At 41.1% G+C, this 20,069-nt stretch overlaps 3 protein-coding genes across 9 annotated transcripts in view; all 3 read left to right on the top strand.

Annotated features, from left to right (window-relative positions):
- Positions 1-392: 392 nt before the first annotated feature.
- Positions 393-12,203, top strand: LOC110506697 (zinc finger protein 143). 5 transcript variants are annotated; one of them, XM_021586508.2, is made up of 15 exons: positions 393-658; positions 1,523-1,635; positions 1,756-1,845; positions 2,079-2,174; positions 2,348-2,473; positions 2,973-3,166; positions 3,290-3,544; positions 3,667-3,742; positions 3,981-4,106; positions 4,495-4,674; positions 4,785-5,012; positions 5,831-5,970; positions 10,437-10,592; positions 10,951-11,052; positions 11,726-12,203. In XM_021586508.2, the coding sequence occupies exons 2-15, from the start codon at positions 1,530-1,532 to the stop codon at positions 11,804-11,806; spliced, it is 1,956 nt and encodes a 651-aa protein (XP_021442183.1). In that variant the 5' UTR covers positions 393-658; positions 1,523-1,529; the 3' UTR covers positions 11,807-12,203. The 5 variants fall into 5 exon arrangements, with proteins under 5 accessions (XP_021442183.1, XP_021442184.1, XP_021442181.1 ...); XM_021586509.2 differs by having other exon boundaries at positions 2,091-2,174; XM_021586510.2 differs by lacking the exon at positions 393-658 and having other exon boundaries at positions 690-1,635; positions 3,290-3,355; positions 3,431-3,544.
- A 520-nt stretch (positions 12,204-12,723) lies between these two features.
- LOC110506698 (wee1-like protein kinase 1-A) lies at positions 12,724-18,412 on the top strand. 2 transcript variants are annotated; one of them, XM_036964002.1, is made up of 10 exons: positions 12,725-13,655; positions 13,963-14,180; positions 14,691-14,757; positions 15,275-15,447; positions 15,562-15,830; positions 15,924-16,013; positions 16,133-16,218; positions 16,307-16,477; positions 16,693-16,838; positions 17,064-18,412. In XM_036964002.1, the coding sequence occupies exons 1-10, from the start codon at positions 13,188-13,190 to the stop codon at positions 17,215-17,217; spliced, it is 1,842 nt and encodes a 613-aa protein (XP_036819897.1). In that variant the 5' UTR covers positions 12,725-13,187; the 3' UTR covers positions 17,218-18,412. The 2 variants fall into 2 exon arrangements, with proteins under 2 accessions (XP_036819898.1, XP_036819897.1); XM_036964003.1 differs by lacking the exon at positions 17,064-18,412 and having other exon boundaries at positions 12,724-13,655; positions 16,719-16,838.
- Positions 18,413-18,671: 259 nt separating this feature from the next.
- The window catches only part of LOC110506700 (switch-associated protein 70), a 31,685-nt gene continuing 30,287 nt past the window's right edge, over positions 18,672-20,069 (top strand). The window contains exon 1 of one of the 2 annotated variants that reach the window (XM_021586512.2): positions 18,672-18,935. In XM_021586512.2, the coding sequence (XP_021442187.2) occupies positions 18,777-18,935 (159 nt within the window). In that variant the 5' untranslated portion in view covers positions 18,672-18,776. The remainder of the gene's footprint in view (positions 18,936-20,069) is intronic. The other variant, XM_021586513.2, reaches the window with a different exon arrangement.

Raw genomic sequence — 20,069 nt, forward strand, 5'->3', positions numbered from 1 at the left:
AGTGTCTACATTATCAGTGACCGATATGACTGCATACTGCGCAGCACGATATAGACGAACTAGAACGTCGCCGTAAACTTGCTTCAAACTGCATATCGTTTTCCTGGATCTGGGTAGATTCATTTAACAGACACTGCTGGATAATGTCAATGTATATAAAATGCATTACAAATACCCTGGAGTTTTATTCAACTGCATTGCCCACATTACCTCGCTCGACCTCTAGGCTACCATGAGGCTTTGCGGTTCCAAAATGGCTGTTTCCAACTTCGAAAACGTTTTTTAGGATTATATTTGTTTCTTGTGCTGAACGAACAGCACTAATATGACGTATAATAACATATGAGGTTAAATATTTGATTGGAAATCGTTAGAATTTACTTGCAAAGTTAAGCGGTCGCAATTGTGATCCAGAATGGAGTATGGAACGTTCCCCAAAAGAAGAATTGAGAAGAATTAATGGCTATGGGAGGTCACTAGTCAATGATTGAAATGACTTTGAACCAATGAGATTACTAGAAGCTTGCGTGACTGAAATATTGGCCAATCATCGGGCCAAGAGCTATCTTTGCACATGTTCCAGGGTGCGCGCACAGGAGAACATTTCCTGCCCTGATGCATGGTGGTCGAACCGAAGGGATTGTTGGAAATTTTAGAGGTTCGTATAAATGTGGTTTTACCCAGTGTGCCTTTCTACAGCCATATCCAGTTTGGGAGACGGAAGGGGATATCTGTGCTCGCCGTTTGATATGAGAAATATACTCCATTAAATCATAGTTTAAGTCATGTATTGTCTAAAAAAATATAGATATATTATTCGCTAGCCCACATGCTAATTAGCACTAGCAAATTATTTGTCCGCACTCTTCACACTAACGTTACTAACGGCTGCCTGCTAACTAGTTAACGTTAGCAGTTCGTTTAAGAGTCTAATTTATAAACTCTATTTCCTCATTGACTGTTTCTTCAGCTAACTAACTTGCCTTTTCTCAACATTTGCTAGTACATGATACATGAATGACTAACTAGTTAGCTAACCGACACTCGGTGATCAATTCACTAACGCTAATCGAACAAAAACTGTTCTCAGCTAATGCTAGCTAACGTTTCTGTCTAATTTAGTTCGTTACTTATAGCTAGCTATGTATAGGTAACAAATATACCAATCACATTTATAGTTGATACGGTAACGTTATGTTAAGCTGAAGCTGCACTGTTGACTGCCCTATCAAGTTCCATCCAACTTGGCAACAACATGAACTGTTGAATCTGCTCTGCTCATATCAACTGTTGTACAACATGTCAGCTGGAAGCAGCTGGACGTTTGTTTGATTTGTATTATTAGTGTACATATGATCTAATAATGCAACAGCCACTGCTATCCAATTAAATAAAGTGGGTCTAGTCGCATCCATAAATGATATTTGTGCGTCTGACTACAAGAGTTGTATGGAAAGTGACTGACTGCACCGAATGCAGCCACACAGTGAATTTAACGTATGTGTGTGTGTTCGTCTGGCAGAGCGACAATGCTGTTGGCTCAGATTAACCGGGACTCCCAGGGCATTGCCGAGTTCCAAAATGCAGGTGGAGACACTCAGCAGGTCACCCTCTGTTTGGCAGAGGCTGTTTCAGGTGAGTTCATCCATGCCTTTCCATTATCGGTGGGGATTCTGCCAAGTTTCCAGCAAAGCAAAAAGTTACTTACACATGCTGTTATACATTTTTCTCCCTTGTGTCATTTGTGTTCAAAAGATGGCGATCAAATGGACATGGACACTGTGAGTTTACAGGCTGTGACCCTTGCAGATGGCTCTACAGCTTACATACAGCACAACCCTAAAGGTAACTCAAATCTCAATAATCTCCATAAACACACAGTAATGGAAAGTGGCCACGAAGGTATTGGCTTGACTAACAGTGAACACTACCCCATAAAGTAACCCCCAAACGGTCTGACCATGTAGAAAGAGTTGATAACCTTGCTTGGCCAAGTCATGACAGATTTCTTCTTTCTATTGATTATTATCATGATTTAGTCCATTATTTGATGAGAGCAGTCTGATTGAAGAGTGCAGTCTCCATTTCAGATGGCAAGTTCATGGATGGACAGGTCATTCAGCTGGAGGATGGATCTACTGCATATGTCCAACATGTATCAATGCCAAGAGCAGGTCTGTTTACCTCTTAGCAATGTTAATTATTGCTGTGTTTTAATGAATCATTACTTATTTTGTTTTTAATTTAGGCATTTTGCTTATTCATGTCACTATTCACTTTAAGATTAAACTGTATTGTGATGGGAAAAGTAATATAATATCAATATTTCCCAATTTTTACTTATCAGAGGAGGCCAACAGATGGACAGGCTCCCCTTTGTGTGATGTAATTGGAGGAGATGGTCTGAGACTTGAGGATGGTCAGGCTGTGCAGCTGGAAGATGGCACAACGGCTTACATCCACACACCAAAAGGTTTGTCTCAATCTTAAAGCTGCAACATGTAGCCTTTTGGGTGACCTGACCAAATTCACATCGAGATGGGAGTCATAGATCTGTCAGTTCTCATTGAAAGCCTAATAAGTGGTAAATATGCACTTTGTCTATGCTTCCTGATCTTAAGTTTAGTTTTTGCATCTTTTACTTTCGGTTTTGTACACATGCTTCAAACAGCTGAAAATACAATATTTTTGGTTATTAAAAATATATTTCAGAGATTAAGATAGTACAGTGATTCTCTACATTGCTTGTTTTATCAAAAACTGAAATTAAGCAAATGTAATAATTTTTGCAACTAGGAAATGCTGGAGGGATTTCTGCATATTGCATCTTTTTAAGATTGTTGTAATCCCTTTGTCAATAAATGTGTTTTTACCCAGTGTTTAAATATTTGAGGAGAAATTTGAATGGGTAAATTTAAAATTAAAACAACTTTTTGCAGAGGGTACTAAATTAAAATGAAACTCCCTCACAGATACATATGACCAGAATACCCTGCAGGCTGTTCAGCTGGAGGATGGCACCACAGCTTACATCCAGCACACAGTACAGATGCCCCAAACCAACACCATCCTGGCCATCCAGGCAGATGGAACAGTGTCAGACCTGAACGCTGATGGAACCCTTGACCAAGAGACCATCAACGTGCTGGAACAATACACCGCTAAGGTAGTTTGCTATTGACATTGTATCTTAACAGCTCATCAACTCAGCAGTATATGCAATTTTCAAATACCCTATCTGTGTTTGAGGTAAAATGGTCACTGGTTATTTCCCCCTTTGTTTTCTCAGGTGGAAGCTGATGATGTCAACTCCGTACTGATGAGAGCTGAGCAAGATTGTGGTGTGCAGATGCAGGTACTATACTTCTCATGTTTATCTATGTCATATCATATTTACCACCAGCTTACATTGGATACATATTTCTTTCAGATTGTGCTTCAAAGGCAGAGTGGTCGTAGTTCTAGGGAGCAGTCGACAGAGAAATCTTTCCGCTGTGACTATGAGGGCTGTGGGAAACTCTACACAACTGCACACCATCTGAAGGTAAAGCACACTCACACTCTGAAGACGATTTGGGTTCTTGAATGTAGAATGAGTCAGACTCAACTGGTCCAAATGACTAATCTGTTAATCTTGTTTGATTTGCTCTTTTCTGCCCTCTGCAGGTACATGAGAGGTACCACACAGGTGACCGGCCATATCTCTGTGATCATCTGGGCTGTGGAAAGAAGTTTGCTACAGGTAATAAACAACCTTCAGACTAATGCAAAGGTCCATAATCCTTTGAGATATGAAGCGGAGGGGCTCTTGGCATAAGTCACAGTAACATTGGTGTTGAAATGGCTAAGGAGATATCAGTTTCCTCAGTTTGAACAATTCCTCATTATCTGAACAATGTCGGTCAGTGTGACTGTGATCCATTAAACGTACAGCACATGTTTCCAACTTGGCAAAAATGTGTTTGTTTTTTCCCCAAAAGGGTATGGTCTGAAAAGCCACATCAGGACACACACTGGTGAGAAGCCTTATCGCTGCCAGGAAGTGCACTGTGCAAAGTCGTTCAAGACGTCAGGTGACCTCCAAAAACACATCAGAACCCACACAGGTACAAAACTTGTCCAGAGTCAGACTTATACCTAATCTTATCTTACATACTTATCTTACATATGCAATCTACAGTGTACAACTATTTTTTTTTTTTGTCCTCGGATTTGGATTAGAAATCATGTGATCATGCTGTTTGGGCGGCAGGCTAGCCTAGTGGTTAGAGCGTTGGACTAGTAACCGGAAGGTTGCAAGTTCAAACCCCTGAGCTGACAAGGTACAACTGTCGTTCTGCCCCTGAACAGGCAGTTAACCCACTGTTCCTAGGCCGTCATTGAAAATAAGAATTTGTTCTTAACTGACTTGCCTAGTTAACTAGGTAAAATAAATAAATAATCTCAACCATGAACTTGAAGAGGTCTTGAACAAGCTCATCATCCCCACTGTAGGAGAGAAGCCATTCATGTGCCCATTTGAGGGGTGCGGGAGATCGTTTACTACCTCTAACATCAGGAAGGTGCACATTCGCACACACACAGGGGAGAGGCCTTACTACTGTGCAGAGCCTGGCTGTGGGCGAGCCTTCGCCAGTGCCACCAACTATAAGAACCATGTGAGGATCCACACAGGTATGTAGTCCTTGTGTTTTTCTTTGTTAAAAGTCACACAACAACATTATTCAGTTCTTTTGTAGTGTGGCCTTTTTACAGTGTGATTAATGAAATAGATGTATTTACAGGAGAGAAGCCTTACGTATGCACAGTCCCAGGCTGTGACAAGCGGTTCACAGAGTACTCCAGCCTTTACAAACACCACGTTGTCCACACACCATGCAAGCCCTACAACTGCAACCACTGTGGGAAGACCTACAAGCAGATCTCCACCCTGGCCATGCACAAACGCACAGCGCATAACGTCACAGAGCCCATTGAGGAAGAGCAGGAGGCCTACTACGAACCCCCTACAGGTCAGGTTTCGAAGTCAACACCACCTTACACAGATGTATTAGTCATCAATGGATGACTTCATCTTATTTGTCTTTCCTCTCCTCTGTTTTTTGGGGAGGAGAAAAAAAAAGAACCCAACCTATGTGTACGAAGGTATAACTAGTGGTGACCTAATAACCATAAACATACAGGTAACTGCCAAAACAAAGGAAACACCAACATAGTCTCGTAATAGGACGTTGGGCCTCCAGAACCGCTTCAATGCGCCTTCGCATACAAGTGTCTGGAACTCCTTTTGAAGGATGTGACACCTTTCTTCCATGAGAAATTCCATAATTTGGTGTTTTGTTGATGGTGATGGAAAATGCTGTCTCAGGTGCCGCTCCAGAATCTCCCATAAGTTTACAATTTGATTGAGATCTGGAGACTGAGACACACACTTTAAACCCCCTATGCTCCTTTGAGACCCCTCTTTCAAAGTCACTGAGTATTATTCTAGCTATGGTAGCCAAAGTAATGAGCATCTGGGCATTTTAATACATGACCCCTAAGCATGATGGGATGTTTTTTAATTGCTTATTTAACTCAAGAACCACACCTTTGTGGAAGAACGTGCTTTCAATATACTGTGTGTCCCTAATTTACTAAAGCGTTTGCTTTTATCTTGGCAGTTACCTGTAGACTAACTCTGAAGTCTGACGTATATCTCTGTTTAAAGGTTGACTCTCGATGATTCACTGACTGCTGTTATGCCCTTATTAGGACTGCAACCAGAGTAATGACTGAGTCACAGGACGATAATTGAGAAATGTCATTGTTGTTATTCCATGTGATTCAGAGGCCATCGATGATCCCTCAGTGAATTTTGCCCCGGTTGAGGAGGAGGAAGAGGAGTCCTGTTCGGAACAGATGACTGAGACTGAGGCCATTGGTCAGCAGCATGTGCAACTCATAACACACCCGGATGGAACTCAACAGGTTAGTATAAAATAAATGGAGTCTTCACACTCATTTAATTTTTTTAATTTCACCGGAAGTGTACCACACCCATATTTATAGACATAGGACAAGCATCAATTAGAGCAGTCTATACATATTTAAGTTGAAAGGGGATATTTTTTGTGTGTGTGTACACACACGCATACTGTGCATTTGGAAAGTATTCAGACCCCTTGACTTTTTCCACATTTTGTTACGTTACAGCTTTGTTCTAAAATAGATTAAATAGGTTTTTTGTCTCATCAATCTACACACAATACCCCATAATGACAAAGCAAAAACTTGTTTTTAGAAATCTAAAAAACAACTGATATATTCCATTTACATAAATATTCATACCCTTTACTCAGTCATTTGTTGAAGCACCTTTGGCAGTGACTACAGTAGTATGACGCTACAAACTTGGCACACCTGTATTTGGGGAGTGTCTTCCAATTCTACTCTGCAGATCCTCTCAAGTGCTGTCAGGTTGGATGGGGTGCGTTGCTGTACAGCTATTTTCAGGTCTCCAGAGATGTTCGATCGGGTTCAAGTCCAGGCTCTGGCTGGGCCACTCAAGGACATTCAGAGACTCCTGAGTCGTCTTGGCTGTGTGCTAAGGGTTGTTGGAAGATTAACTATTTTTTTACATTTTATTTAACTAGGTAAGTCAGTTAAGAACAAGTTCTTATTCACAATGACAGCCAAACCCTAACCCGGATGATGCAGGGCCACTTGTGCACTGCCCTATGGGACTCCCAATCACGGCCGGTTGTGATACAGGCTGGAAACAAAACAGGGTCTGCAGTGACGCCTCTAGCACTGAGATGCAGTGCCATAGACCGCTGAGCCACTCGGCAGCCCTGGGGCAGGTTTTCATCAAGGATCTCTTTGTACTTTGCTCGGTTCACCTTCGCCTCGATCCTGACTTGTCTCCCAGTCCATGCCGCTAAAAAACATGCCCACAGCATGATGCTGCCACCACTATGCTTCACCGTAGGGATGGTGCCAGGTTTCTTCCAGACGTGAGACTTGGCATTCAGGTCCAAGAGTTCAATCTTGATTTCATTAGACCAGAGAATCTTGTTTCTCATGGTCTGAGAGTCTTTCAGTGCCTTTTGGCGAACTCCAAACGGGCTGTCATGTGTCTGTTCCTGAAGAGTGGCTTCCGTCTGACCTCTCTACCATGAAGGCCTGATTGGTGGAGTGCTGCAGAGATGGTTGTCCTTCTGAAAGGTTCTCCCATCTCTACAGAGGAACTCTAGAGCTCTGTCAGTGGCCATCAGGTTCTTGGTCATCCCCCCCCTACCAAGGCCCTTCTCCCCCGATTGCTCAGGAAGAGTCTTGGTGGTTCCAAACTTCACCCATTTAAGAATTATGGAGGCCACTGTGTTCTTTGGGACCTTCAATGCTGCGGAAATGTTTAGGTACCCTTCCCCAAATCTGTGCTACGACACAATCCTGTCCCGGAGCTCTACGGACAATTCCTTCTACCTCATGGCTTGATTTTTGCACTGACATGCACTGTCAACTGTGGGACCTTATACAGTGCCTTGCGAAAGTATTCGGCCCCCTTGAACTTTGCGACCTTTTGCCACATTTCAGGCTTCAAACATAAAGATATAAAACTGTATTTTTTTGTGAAGAATCAACAACAAGTGGGACACAATCATGAAGTGGAACGACATTTATTGGATATTTCAAACTTTTTTAACAAATCAAAAACTGAAAAATTGGGCGTGCAAAATTATTCAGCCCCTTTACTTTCAGTGCAGCAAACTCTCTCCAGAAGTTCAGTGAGGATCTCTGAATGATCCAATGTTGACCTAAATGACTAATGATGATAAATACAATCCACCTGTGTGTAATCAAGTCTCCGTATAAATGCACCTGCACTGTGATAGTCTCAGAGGTCCGTCAAAAGCGCAGAGAGCATCATGAAGAACAAGGAACACACCAGGCAAGTCCGAGATACTGTTGTGAAGAAGTTTAAAGCCGGATTTGGATACAAAAATATTTCCCAAGCTTTAAACATCCCAAGGAGCACTGTGCAAGCGATAATATTGAAATGGAAGGAGTATCGGACCACTGCAAATCCACCAAGACCTGGCCGTCCCTCTAAACTTTCAGCTCATACAAGGAGAAGACTGATCAGAGATGCAGCCAAGAGGCCCATGATCACTCTGGATGAACTGCAGAGATCTACAGCTGAGGTGGGAGACTCTGTCCATAGGTCAACAATCAGTCGTATATTGCACAAATCTGGCCTTTATGGAAGAGTGGCAAGAAGAAAGCCATTTCTTAAAGATATCCATAAAAAGTGTCATTTAAAGTTTGCCACAAGCCACCTGGGAGACACACCAAACATGTGGAAGAAGGTGCTCTGGTCAGATGAAACCAAAATTGAACTTTTTGGCAACAATGCAAAACGTTATGTTTGGCGTAAAAGCAACACAGCTCATCACTCTGAACACACCATCCCCACTGTCAAACATGGTGGTGGCAGCATCATGGTTTGGGCCTGCTTTTCTTCAGCAGGGACAGGGAAGATGGTTAAAATTGATGGGAAGATGGATGGAGCCAAATACAGGACCATTCTGGAAGAAAACCTGATGGAGTCTGCAAAAGACCTGAGACTGGGACGGAGATTTGTCTTCCAACAAGACAATGATCCAAAACATAAAGCAAAATCTACAATGGAATGGTTCAAAAATAAACATATCCAGGTGTTAGAATGGCCAAGTCAAAGTCCAGACCTGAATCCAATCGAGAATCTGTGGAAAGAACTGAAAACTGCTGTTCACAAATGCTCTCCATCCAATCTCACTGAGCTCGAGCTGTTTTGCAAGGAGGAATGGGAAAAAATGTCAGTCTCTCGATGTGCAAAACTGATAGAGACATACCCCAAGCGACTTACAGCTGTAATCGCAGCAAAAGGTGGCGCTACAAAGTATTAACTTAAGGGGGCTGAATAATTTTGCACGCCCAATTTTTCAGTTTTTGATTTGTTAAAAAAGTTTGAAATATCCAATAAATGACGTTCCACTTCATAATTGTGTCCCACTTGTTGTTGATTCTTCACAAAAAAATACAGTTTTATATCTTTATGTTTGAAGCCTGAAATGTGGCAAAAGGTTGCAATGTTCAAGGGGGCCGAATACTTTCGCAAGGCACTGTATATAGATAGGTGTGTGCCTTTCCGTATCATGTCAAATCAATTGAATTTACCACAGGTGGACTTCAGTCAAGTTATAGAAACATCTCAAGGATGATCAATGGAAACAGGATGCACCTGAGCTCAATTTCGAGTCGTATAGCAAAGGGTCTGAATACTTATATAAGGTATTTCTGTTATTTTTTATAAATTTGCAAACATTTTTAAACCTGTTTTCGCTTTGTCATTATGGGGAATTGTATGTAGGTTGTTTAGGATCATTTTTAAAATCCATTTTAGAATAGGGCTGTAACGTAACAAAGTGTGGAAAAGTCAAGGGGTCTGAATACTTTCCGAAGGCACTGTGTATATATGTGTATATGTATGTATGTATGTATGTATGTATATTTCATGATTGAATGTTATAACTGTGTAGACATATCAGGTAGACAAAACGTATGTTAATACCCAACAGTAGTTGTCATAATAAAAAATAAATCAGATGGCGTTCACAGGAAATGGTGAATAAAGGTGCGTGGTGGAGCTTATGCGTGTGCAGGCTCTATTTATTTTATACCTAGTTTTTTCCGGCCTGCACCCTGTTGAGGCATGTGCATTTGATCACACTTCACTACCCAACAGGTTAGCAAATACTAAACTAGAATGATTATATTCATTCTATTTCTATGTTACCTCTCTTAATTAATGTCTCAACAACCCCATTTATCCCCCTACATCTGCACACCTCTATACCCATGGCACCATACACTGGGTATGTTTACATGCACGCTAATAACTAAATATGAAACTGATTATGACAGAGGGCCAAGTATAGCATTAGTCGTGTACACCTAACTATGCTTATCTTAATCGGTGTATGATCATAATCGAAATAGGCATATGCAAATTAAAACACCTGGTTTTTGAACGATTAGAACATGTATTTGATCTGTGCATGTGCCAGTACTGCAAGCCTCTCTTATGAGCGAGTGAAGTGAGTTTGGAAAAACTGAAAGTATGCATCTTAAATAGTTTTCACATATAAACACTATCCATTGAGTGTACACAACATTAAGAACACCTTCCTACTATTGCGTTTCACCCACCCCCCCACCTTTACCCTTAGAACAGCCTCAATTCGTTGGGCATGGACTGTACAAGGTGTCGAAAGTATTCCACAGGGATGCTGGCCCATGTTGACTCCAGTGCTTCCCACAGAAGACTGATTTGTGTAGCTGTACAATGTTTCATAGAGGGCAAATGGTAAGATATATAGTGTATGATAAAATGTTACATGCCTTTTCATTCCCAGGTCAGTATCTCCCAGGCTGACATGCAGGCATTGGGAAACACAATTACCATGGTAACCAGTGATGGCACCACCTTCACGGTTCCTTCCCATGAAATGCTTAATGCAGATGGAACACATTCAGTCACCATGGTAGCAGCAGATGGTACAGAAGAGCAGGTGAGTTTTACTAAAACTTTACCACCATGATCTGAAATCCCCAAATATGTCCCTGTGCTTCTACACTGGCATTGCTTGCTGTTTGGGGTTTTAGGCTGGGTTTCTGTACAGCACTTTGAGATATCAGCTGATGTACGAAGGGCTATATAAATACATTTGATTTGATTTAGTTCTGTTTGATACCTTAACAGTGACAGAACTAGAATGATGACTAGTGATTCTATTTCTATCAACACACCCACAGCAAACACCAATAGAACTGGGTACTTTCCACTTAAAGGGCAAAACCCCCTCTTCAGACTTGTGATGCATTTTGGACTTCAGGTCTTAATACATTTTGAACCTCTTTCCCCCCCAGGTGGCCATTGATTTGGCCTCATTTCAGGGCATGCAGACAGAGGAGGGGGTTCACCCTGTCACTCTGTTAGCCACCTCAAACGGCACACAGATCGCTGTCCAGGTAGGGGACTCCCTCTGACACAAAACACCAAATATTGCAACATTAAGAGACAAGCAGGGCACACAATATATTCCCATTGGATGCTGAGAAGCATAACGAGTTCAAATGACACTGCAGTAGCTTTAACAAACAGCTGTTTGTTAGCCTAACTCATAGTTGGCCTAACTCACAAACAGCTGTTTGTTAGCCTAACTCACTGTACTTATAAAGAAGTACAGTGCATTCTATTGTAGTCACTGAGCTGGCCTACAGCAGTCTTTCAGTCTTGAGGTACACGTGTTTTAGGAACTCTGCACCACTTCTGTCTATTCCAGACTGCTGACTATTCCTGACAAATCTGTTGGTAAATAGAAACAATAACATTCAGTATGTTGGTATTCAATGATCACATCAGTCATTCCATTGTGATGTTAATACAAGGTATTTTAAGTAAATAAGGTTAGTCTTGACTCATCCCTGTAGACTCCACCCAGTCAGTCTGCTATGTACGTTTGCTTCCCTTTGACGCCTACATGAGCTACTGTTTACTGCAATGGGAGGAGGCTTAGTTTTTAAACTAAAGTATATAATGACAAGATAATACAAAATATGTTACTTACACCTGATCACACCAATTTTGCATAAATAATATTATGTTTTCTCAGTGTGTGATTTCAACCTTTGTGTTTCTTAGCTCAGTGAACAACCTTCACTCGAAGAAGCCATCAGGATAGCATCAAGAATACAACAAGGAGAGATGGGATTGGACGATTAGATTAGATAATCCTTTCAGTACTATGACTTCTATTGAAATATTTGATGAGAACAAGATCTATACATATTCTGCAGTTTTCTGACTCAAGGGTATTGTTCTTAAATCAAACATGAAATTCTTTATTAAGATTTGTAAATAGACATTTTGATATGGCTGCACAGAGTCTAATGCTGAAACATCCATGAGTAAGATGTGTGTTGCTGCATGAATGAGTTATAGAAATGTAATGTGTTTTTGGACTTTTCGTACCATTTTTCCATGTGTGAATATTGTATTCTGTGTATATACAGTAAATAGCCAATGTTTTGAATCCAGCATATATTTTAACTTTGAATATGTACAAATAATGGATACACATTGGTTGTTAAATAAAGCAGTACAATTCTATATATTTTCACTAATTGTTTTTGTGATAATGTTGTGGATTTATAATCTGAAATCTACTTGATTACTTTTGAAACAGGATATTGTTTAGTATTTAATTTATTTGTATGTGTAAGACCCAGTATATTTGTTTATAGCAAGTGCTTAAAATGTCTCTACCACATATTTACGTCATCAGCTCATACTATTACATGAGCTGCTGGACAATTCTTATCAATTTAAGATTTTGGGGAAAATTGGCTTTTTGTTAAATACTTAATGATATACTAAGAAGCAATTTCAGAAAGCATCAGTGTCTCTTGTGAATGCTATAAGATTAGCTGAGAAGATCAAGGGCAATGAATTACAATACAGAACAAAGGGGACTAATGTTGCGGACAAATTAATTAAAAGCGTCAAAGGATAATAAAAAAAATGATTAAGATCCAAAGATTCAATACGCGCCAAAGTGACGTGAAAGTCAAAAGTGTGACGTAAAACTTCGCTTCGAAGGATGTAACGCCCGCGTTTCAAACTTCAGGAATGTGTTCTCATTGGCTGAAGATTGGAATCTTTTTTTTATTTTTTAGATTGGAATAATTTTGCCAACGGTCGCGGGAAGCGGAGCAGTGTTGTCTGAACAAATTGTGACCATTTTTCGGGTAAACAAATAGTCGACTGGAGTATTTTCACAGCTAGACACGTACTAAACTCGTTTTTATGTAGTAAATAAACGCTCAGCATAATATATCGTGTGTTTGCCAGTGCGGTGTGCTCCTCATGGGACTAAGATAACGCGTTACCGTGCTACTGTAGCTAGCTAACCGTTTTAACGTATTTGCAAAGTTAGTGAGCAAACGTTAGCTAAGTTATTTAGCCACGTCATTTTGGATTACAAATTGACTCAAGGTTGTAGCGCCATGGGCACACGGATGTCAAGCTACTCGGGATAATTTGAAACGATTTGGCTAACTAGCCACTTTTACATTATAGCCAACTTTACTGCGCCTGGGAAGTGATGAGTTTCAGTTGCCGAATGTTCGTCAGTACGTCCCCGAAGATGGGACCTATTCGACAGAGACTAGACTTCAACCAGAGTGACGGAGAGGACGATGGCAACAACAGCATTGGAGCCGAGTCGAGTCTCGCCGAAATGGACTCCCCAGTGCAATCACCGAGACAGAACTCCTACTTAAACCAAGACGTATGTAACAGCACCATGAAGACCGCTACCGCGGAGGATCGCGTTGAACATTGGGATGAGGAGGGATTTGGATGTCTTTTCCCCCTAAAATCACCAGGGACTGACTTGATGAAGGGGTCACTTTCTCCGAGAAAAGGGTCCCGGCACTATTACAACAGCTCGTCCCCGGAATTTTCCTACAATCAGGAGGATGGAAGCTCTCCCATTCCCGGTTGTCCCGACACACCGCCCCATAAAACCTTCAGAAAACTCCGGCTATTTGATGTCCCACACACACCTAAGGTTAACTACAGTAACATGTTGTTTTCAAATTATTCTATCAGATCCACAATGTAGGACCAAATTAACTTTTTAAAGTTTTCAGCCAGAGATAACCAGCACTGACTATTTCTGTCTTCAACATGTTTGAACATGAGAAGACTGAATAGTTTGATTATATTACCATGTGTTACAGGCAATGGGATAGATGAGTTTACTCTGAGTCATTGATATCCTTGTGACTTGTTTTCAATATTTTGTATTCATAATACCCTGACCAATTATACACATGTTATTCTTATCTAATGGAATGTTTTGTTTTCCCTTTCAGAGTCTGTTGTCCAGAGCCAGGGCAGTGGCCATAGGATCCACAGTCTGCGGGGTAGGAGTAGGTGTCAACATGAATGGGGACTCAACAGGCAGACCACACACACACAGCAGGAGTAGACCGGCACCCATGATCAACATCAATCCATTCACCCCTGACTCATTACTGATCCAGAGAGCAACGTTACAAAGGAGCAACCGAAAGAGATCACAGAGGAATGAGTAAGAGAAGCACTGATGTCATTATTTACCAGATGTTACATTGGGATTTTGTGGGAGTGGGACTTGAGTTTCCTATGTCCTCAAACAAACTCAATTTCCTCTTTATTTTCTCCAATATCCTAAGGTAGTTGTGGAACTCTTGTCAGAACCATTTTATAAAACTCAAAAGTAGTTGCAGTTAGTGTTGTAAAGTAGATCATATTTTACTACTGTGCCACAACTCAAGTTTCTTTTGACTGTTATGCAAAAAAATAATTAAAAAAAACATCTTAGAATTGGGTGATTCGTATTTCTGTCGGTGTAAATGGAGCATGGCCTATTCTTAGTTGACAATAGATTCAGACATGCTTCTAGATCTAGTGTGCATTAAATCAGTTGACTATTGTGCTTGTTGGCAGCAACCCAAAGCCACATGGTTACACTTGCAATGTGCACTTGTAGGGATTGTCTGCCCTCCAGTGGTTGGAAGGTTATATAACACATTTTGTTTACTTTCCTTTGTCTCTAAAGCTCATGTGGAGAGGACATGGAAGCCAGTGATGCGGAGTGTGAAGAGGACATCGTTCCACCATCAAAGGTACATTTTTGTAATCACAAATATACGTTTTACTTTTTAAAGTTGTTTATGGCAACTGCTTCGGCCTCCGACCACAATGCACCACAGAGGTGCAATGCACTGTGTACGGCACAGTACATCACCGAGGCCAAGCTTCCTGTCATCCAGGACCTCTATACCAGGCAATGTCAGGGAGGCCCTAAAAATTGTCAAAGACCCCAGCCTCCCTAGTCATAGACTGTTCTCTCTGCTACTGCGCAGTACCGGAGTCCAAGAGACTTCTAAACCGCTTCTCCCCTCAAGCCAGAAGACTCATGAACATCTAATCAAATGGCTACCCAGACTATTTCAGTTAATTATTTGTTCATATCTCTCACTTTGGGGGGGTATTGTCTTAACTGCATTGTTGGTTAAGGGCTTGTAAGTAAGTGTTTCACTGTAAGCTGTTGTATTCGGTGCATGTGACAAATAAAATTTGGTTTATTACACACACACTACTTTAGATAAGTGTATAAGCATCTCTGCCCTTTTCTTGCAGAGAATGACTCTTCTGGATAGCAACATGATGTCAAGATATGCCACAGAGTTTCATGAGCTGGAGAAGATAGGATCTGGGGAGTTTGGCTCTGTCTTCAAATGTGTGAAAAGACTTGATGGCTGCATCTATGCCATCAAACGCTCAAAGAAGCCCCTCGCTGGATCTGTAGACGAGTAAGAGAATCTCTTGGATTTTGAAAAGCTGACAATCCAAGTGTAAATTTAAATGCCTTGTTGACCTTAATGCCATGCCATTTTTGTGCTAATATTGTGTTCTGTTTTCCTCAGACAGAATGCACTCAGGGAGGTGTATGCCCACGCGGTCTTGGGACAGCACCCCCATGTGGTGAGGTACTACTCTGCCTGGTCAGAGGATGACCACATGCTCATTCAGAATGAGTACTGTAACGGTGGCACACTGGCAGACGTGGTCACAGAGAACTACAGAACCATGCGCTTCTTCTCTGAGCTGGACCTCAAGGACCTTCTCCTTCAGGTGGCCCGTGGACTGAAGTACATTCACTCCACCTCTCTGGTTCACATGGACATCAAGCCAAGTAAGTAGCTGTAGAGTTTTGGATACAGCTCAGCTATTGAAATCATTTAAAATATTTATGATTTCAACACTTGCCGTGCTTTACTTTTCTCAGGCAACATCTTCTTATCCCGAAGGACTGTGGTGTGTGTCGATCAATTTGACGATGATGAAGGACCAAATACAAATGTTGTTTACAAAATAGGTACCTCAACAAAAAAAAATGAATAGAAAACATCATGCAAATGAAACAAGCTAGTAATTGAGTGTAGTTGTCAACCAGGCAGATGGATTCTGATGTTTTTAAATTTATTTTTCCCTCAGGTGATCTTGGCCATGTGACCAGAATGGACAATCCTCAAGTTGAAGAAGGGGACAGCAGGTACCTGGCCAATGAAGTCTTACAAGAGGTAATTGGGTAACTCCTCCCCATACCACCTCATTTGTTAAATTATCCAAAATCATGTGACGTAACAACTGAACCAATGTGTTTTTCAGGACTACAGAAACCTCACCAGGGCAGATATTTTTGCCCTAGCACTGACTGTGATCAGTGCCTCAGGAGCTGAACCACTCCCAACTAATGGTGACAAGTGGCATGACATCAGACAAGGAAAACTACCTGCGATACCTCAAGTGCTCTCACAGGAATTCCCAAGTTTACTGAAGGTATGACTAGAAATGACATGGGGTGCTTCCCAAATGGTACACTTTCCCTACATAGTGCGCATATTTGACCTGAGCCTTGGTCGAAAGTAGTGCACTATAAAGGGTTTAGGGTGCCATGTAGGATGCCGTGCTTCATTCTGTAATGGTGGTTTGTGTGCAGGGCAAGCAGTAGTAATAATGTTTATTTAGTGGTATTAATGTATTGTGTGCTGCAGTTGATGATCCACCCTGACCCTGCCAGTAGGCCGTCTGCCTCTTCCCTCACCAAGCACCCCGTCCTCCTCACTGCCTCCCGCATGAGCGCTGACCAGCTCCGTGTGGAACTCAACGCAGAGAAGTTCAAAAATGCACTACTACAGAAGTACGTACCCTCTTCATATGTCATGTCTCAAGGCTTTCCTTCCTTTTTCATTTATCATATTGTAAGTAGGACTGTTATGGATAATACTACGATATAGTGTTTGTTTTGTGAAGAAATGATGTGATGCTACCTACTTTTTATTGATTCAGGAATCCATTTCAGATGCAATTACTATGTTCTTGGTAGTTATGAATAGCTTCTCTAACAATGTTTGTCCTCGTGCAGGGAGCTGAAGAAAGCCCAGCAGGCCAAAGTAGCCGCAGAGGAGAAGGTTCTGATCTCTGATAGGGTCCTAACGCGCTCTACCCTTCAGTCCAGCAGGAGCTCCAGGCTCATCGGCAAGAAGATGAACCGCTCAGTCAGCCTGACTATCTACTGAGCGTGCCAACTGCCAACCCAAATGGGTATCCGACAGGGTTGTGTTCACTAGATGCGACATGGGGGGGTGGACAGGCCAAAACGGAGTGGGACTACCTGAAATTGTCCAATTAGACATGCTTATTTTTTGTTGCTAAACTTTTTCCTACTGTGTGCTCTAATGAATACGACCCTGGTTGTACTCAACAGTGAACTGGGCAGGCCTCCCTAGGCAGACATGGAGAGATGGGCTTCAGAGTGTCAAAACTGACTATGATAGTTCTTACTGTTTGACACGTGGAAAGGGTTAGTAAGACCATGGACAAAAATGATTTGACTAAAGAGTGAAAGGGTTGTTACCTTCCCAAGCACTTTGCATTTTCTGCCAGTTTGAATTAAATAACAAAGCCGATATTTGTTTTTAATTAAATGTGGGCGGATGCTAGAAAATTCTGTAGCCAGTGTGCGGGTTTGGGATGGTGTGATACAAATTTGCACCTTAGTCTGTTATACCTGATGTCAGGTAGTGGAACTGGACCATTGACTAGGAATGATTCAATGAGCACTTTGAACTTGCCTTATGTAAACAGTTGGTAGAGCATGGCGCTTGTAATGCCAGGATTGTGGGTTTGATTCTCACGGGGGACCAGTACGAAAAAAAGTATGAAAGTGTATGCACTCACTACTGTAAGTCGCTCTGGGGAAGAGCGTCTGCTAGATGTAAAAATGCATACTGCTGCTATATATGTTGGTTTGTCTTGAACTGGAGTGGAGTTCAGTGAATTTATAAATTCCATTCAGATATTTTAGAATAGTTTCAGTAATCAATCTCTTCTTTAAAACATGGTGTTTCAATGTGTTGCATCTAATACATTTCCTATCTGAAGTTCATTATGTACTTTGTTGTGTACACTGATTGTTTAAGATGTTTTACTCATGTTAATTATTCATGATGAGTCATCCAATCTGTGTAATGGGTTAGGTCGAAGTGGATCATTGTGTCAAGCCCCGGTGTCATTTATTTTATATATGATGCATAGAGCCACTGGACAATTGTTTTAGTAAAGTCAGTATTTTAAGCTTGCACCTAACATCGCGACTGTAGCATTATTGACTCATTTACATTTGTACATGTTTTACAACAATGTAGATTTAGACTGCTATTGGTTTCATGTTACTTGTTCCAATTTTAATAAATTCACTCCCGATAATATGGATGCCTTGGAACTGTCATGTTTGTGGATGGATGTTGCTGTAAACAAAAACAACTGGCACTACACATGGTAGTCTGGGAAAGACCGCGTTATCTAAGGAAGATATTAGAGATGGTCTTTCAGATTATACAAACTTTGTTTCATAGTTTATTGTAAATTGATCGTCTGTACCATTATGCAACAGACTTGTTCATTGTGGGGACATGTTTTTATTAAGCTATTTGTTGCCAATTGACCGTTTACTCATCACAATTGAATACTGATGAAAGCTCAACACGCTTCACAACTATGCGCTATGTAGAGCCCACAGTCATTGGGTGATACGGTGTCAGTTTCCTGCTGCGACTCTCGATCACGTGACTGTCTTATGAGTGTCCGAAAAAGTTGCAGCTTTACTTTGACATCGAGCGCACTAGGGGCTACGAACATGGGACTACTACGAGATGAACTTCTGAAGTCAATATGGCACGCATTCACAGCCTTGGACGTGGATCAAAGTGGGAAAGTGTCCAAATCACAGCTTAAGGTAGGCTTTAAAGCGTAGTTATTAGGCCTACAGTATTATTTCATAATGAAGTCAAATTAACGATTGTTTGCTTTTTGATAAATTAACCGAAATCTAAATTAATTCTAACCGTGGAATATTTTCTCATTTAGCTGATCCGAATATCAGACCCAAATAAAAAGTTCTGATCAGTTGGATAAAAAAACATTTGACCATGTATAATTCACTATACACTATACTTTTGTGTTGCTTCGCTTCCCTCACATTAGGGAATTTTGTGTCAACTGCCAAGTGATAATTCAGACGGCAACATCGACAGCAAAGTAAAGACAAACTTCTCAACTCACAGGCTACTCAGTTTCTGCTTATATCAGTAGTATTTTCTCTTACTCATGTCTATGTCTAACATTTTCTCACAAAAACAGGAATAACAATGGTTCTATGGAAATAGCCTTTGTTGATTGACAGATACCCATGAATGTGGGACATGCATGCCTTGATGATAATCTTGCTTTACACGCGATATTCTGTAATTTGAACAGAATCTACAGTAAGAGTGTTGAGATTGTAAAAGGCAAGGGGCACTGCTTTGGAAGGCTAGGTCTTCTTTTCCTGCCTGGGTCTGTCTGCCTGGTGGTCTGTGTACCAGCCAGGCTCTGATGAAGACACTCCACTAAACATTTACCGACCTCAACGTCTCTTGGACGTATTTCTTTGGTCCGTTTTTTTGGTGCTGTCTGCACTGACTGACAGGCCTTGATTTCAACATCCAAGGACGTTGATTTTTGGTCCGGACTGGACAAAATCTGAACCAATCATAGACGTATATACATACTTTCGACATCCAGAAAATAAGTATTTTCAATGTCTGGAAATGTTGTCTTTTCACCTTTCATTCAGCACCTAAATTCCACCTGAGCTATCGCAATACTGCATAGTGAACATCCTGACTGGCTCGGGAAATGTTGTCAACCATCCATTGTTAATATTATTTTTCAGACAGTCCAGTCTGTTCCGTTTGTCTAGATTATAGATGTTCATGAGTGGCTTGTTTATAAATATAAGATTTATTTTTATATATTTACTTCACTCTACATCTCAACAAGGAACTTTTCAACACACTTTTTGTAAATGTTTCCAGGAAGGAACAGAAGT

The sequence above is a fragment of the Oncorhynchus mykiss genome, chromosome 26, assembly GCF_013265735.2.
Source record: "Oncorhynchus mykiss isolate Arlee chromosome 26, USDA_OmykA_1.1, whole genome shotgun sequence".
Taxonomy (NCBI): domain Eukaryota; kingdom Metazoa; phylum Chordata; class Actinopteri; order Salmoniformes; family Salmonidae; genus Oncorhynchus; species Oncorhynchus mykiss.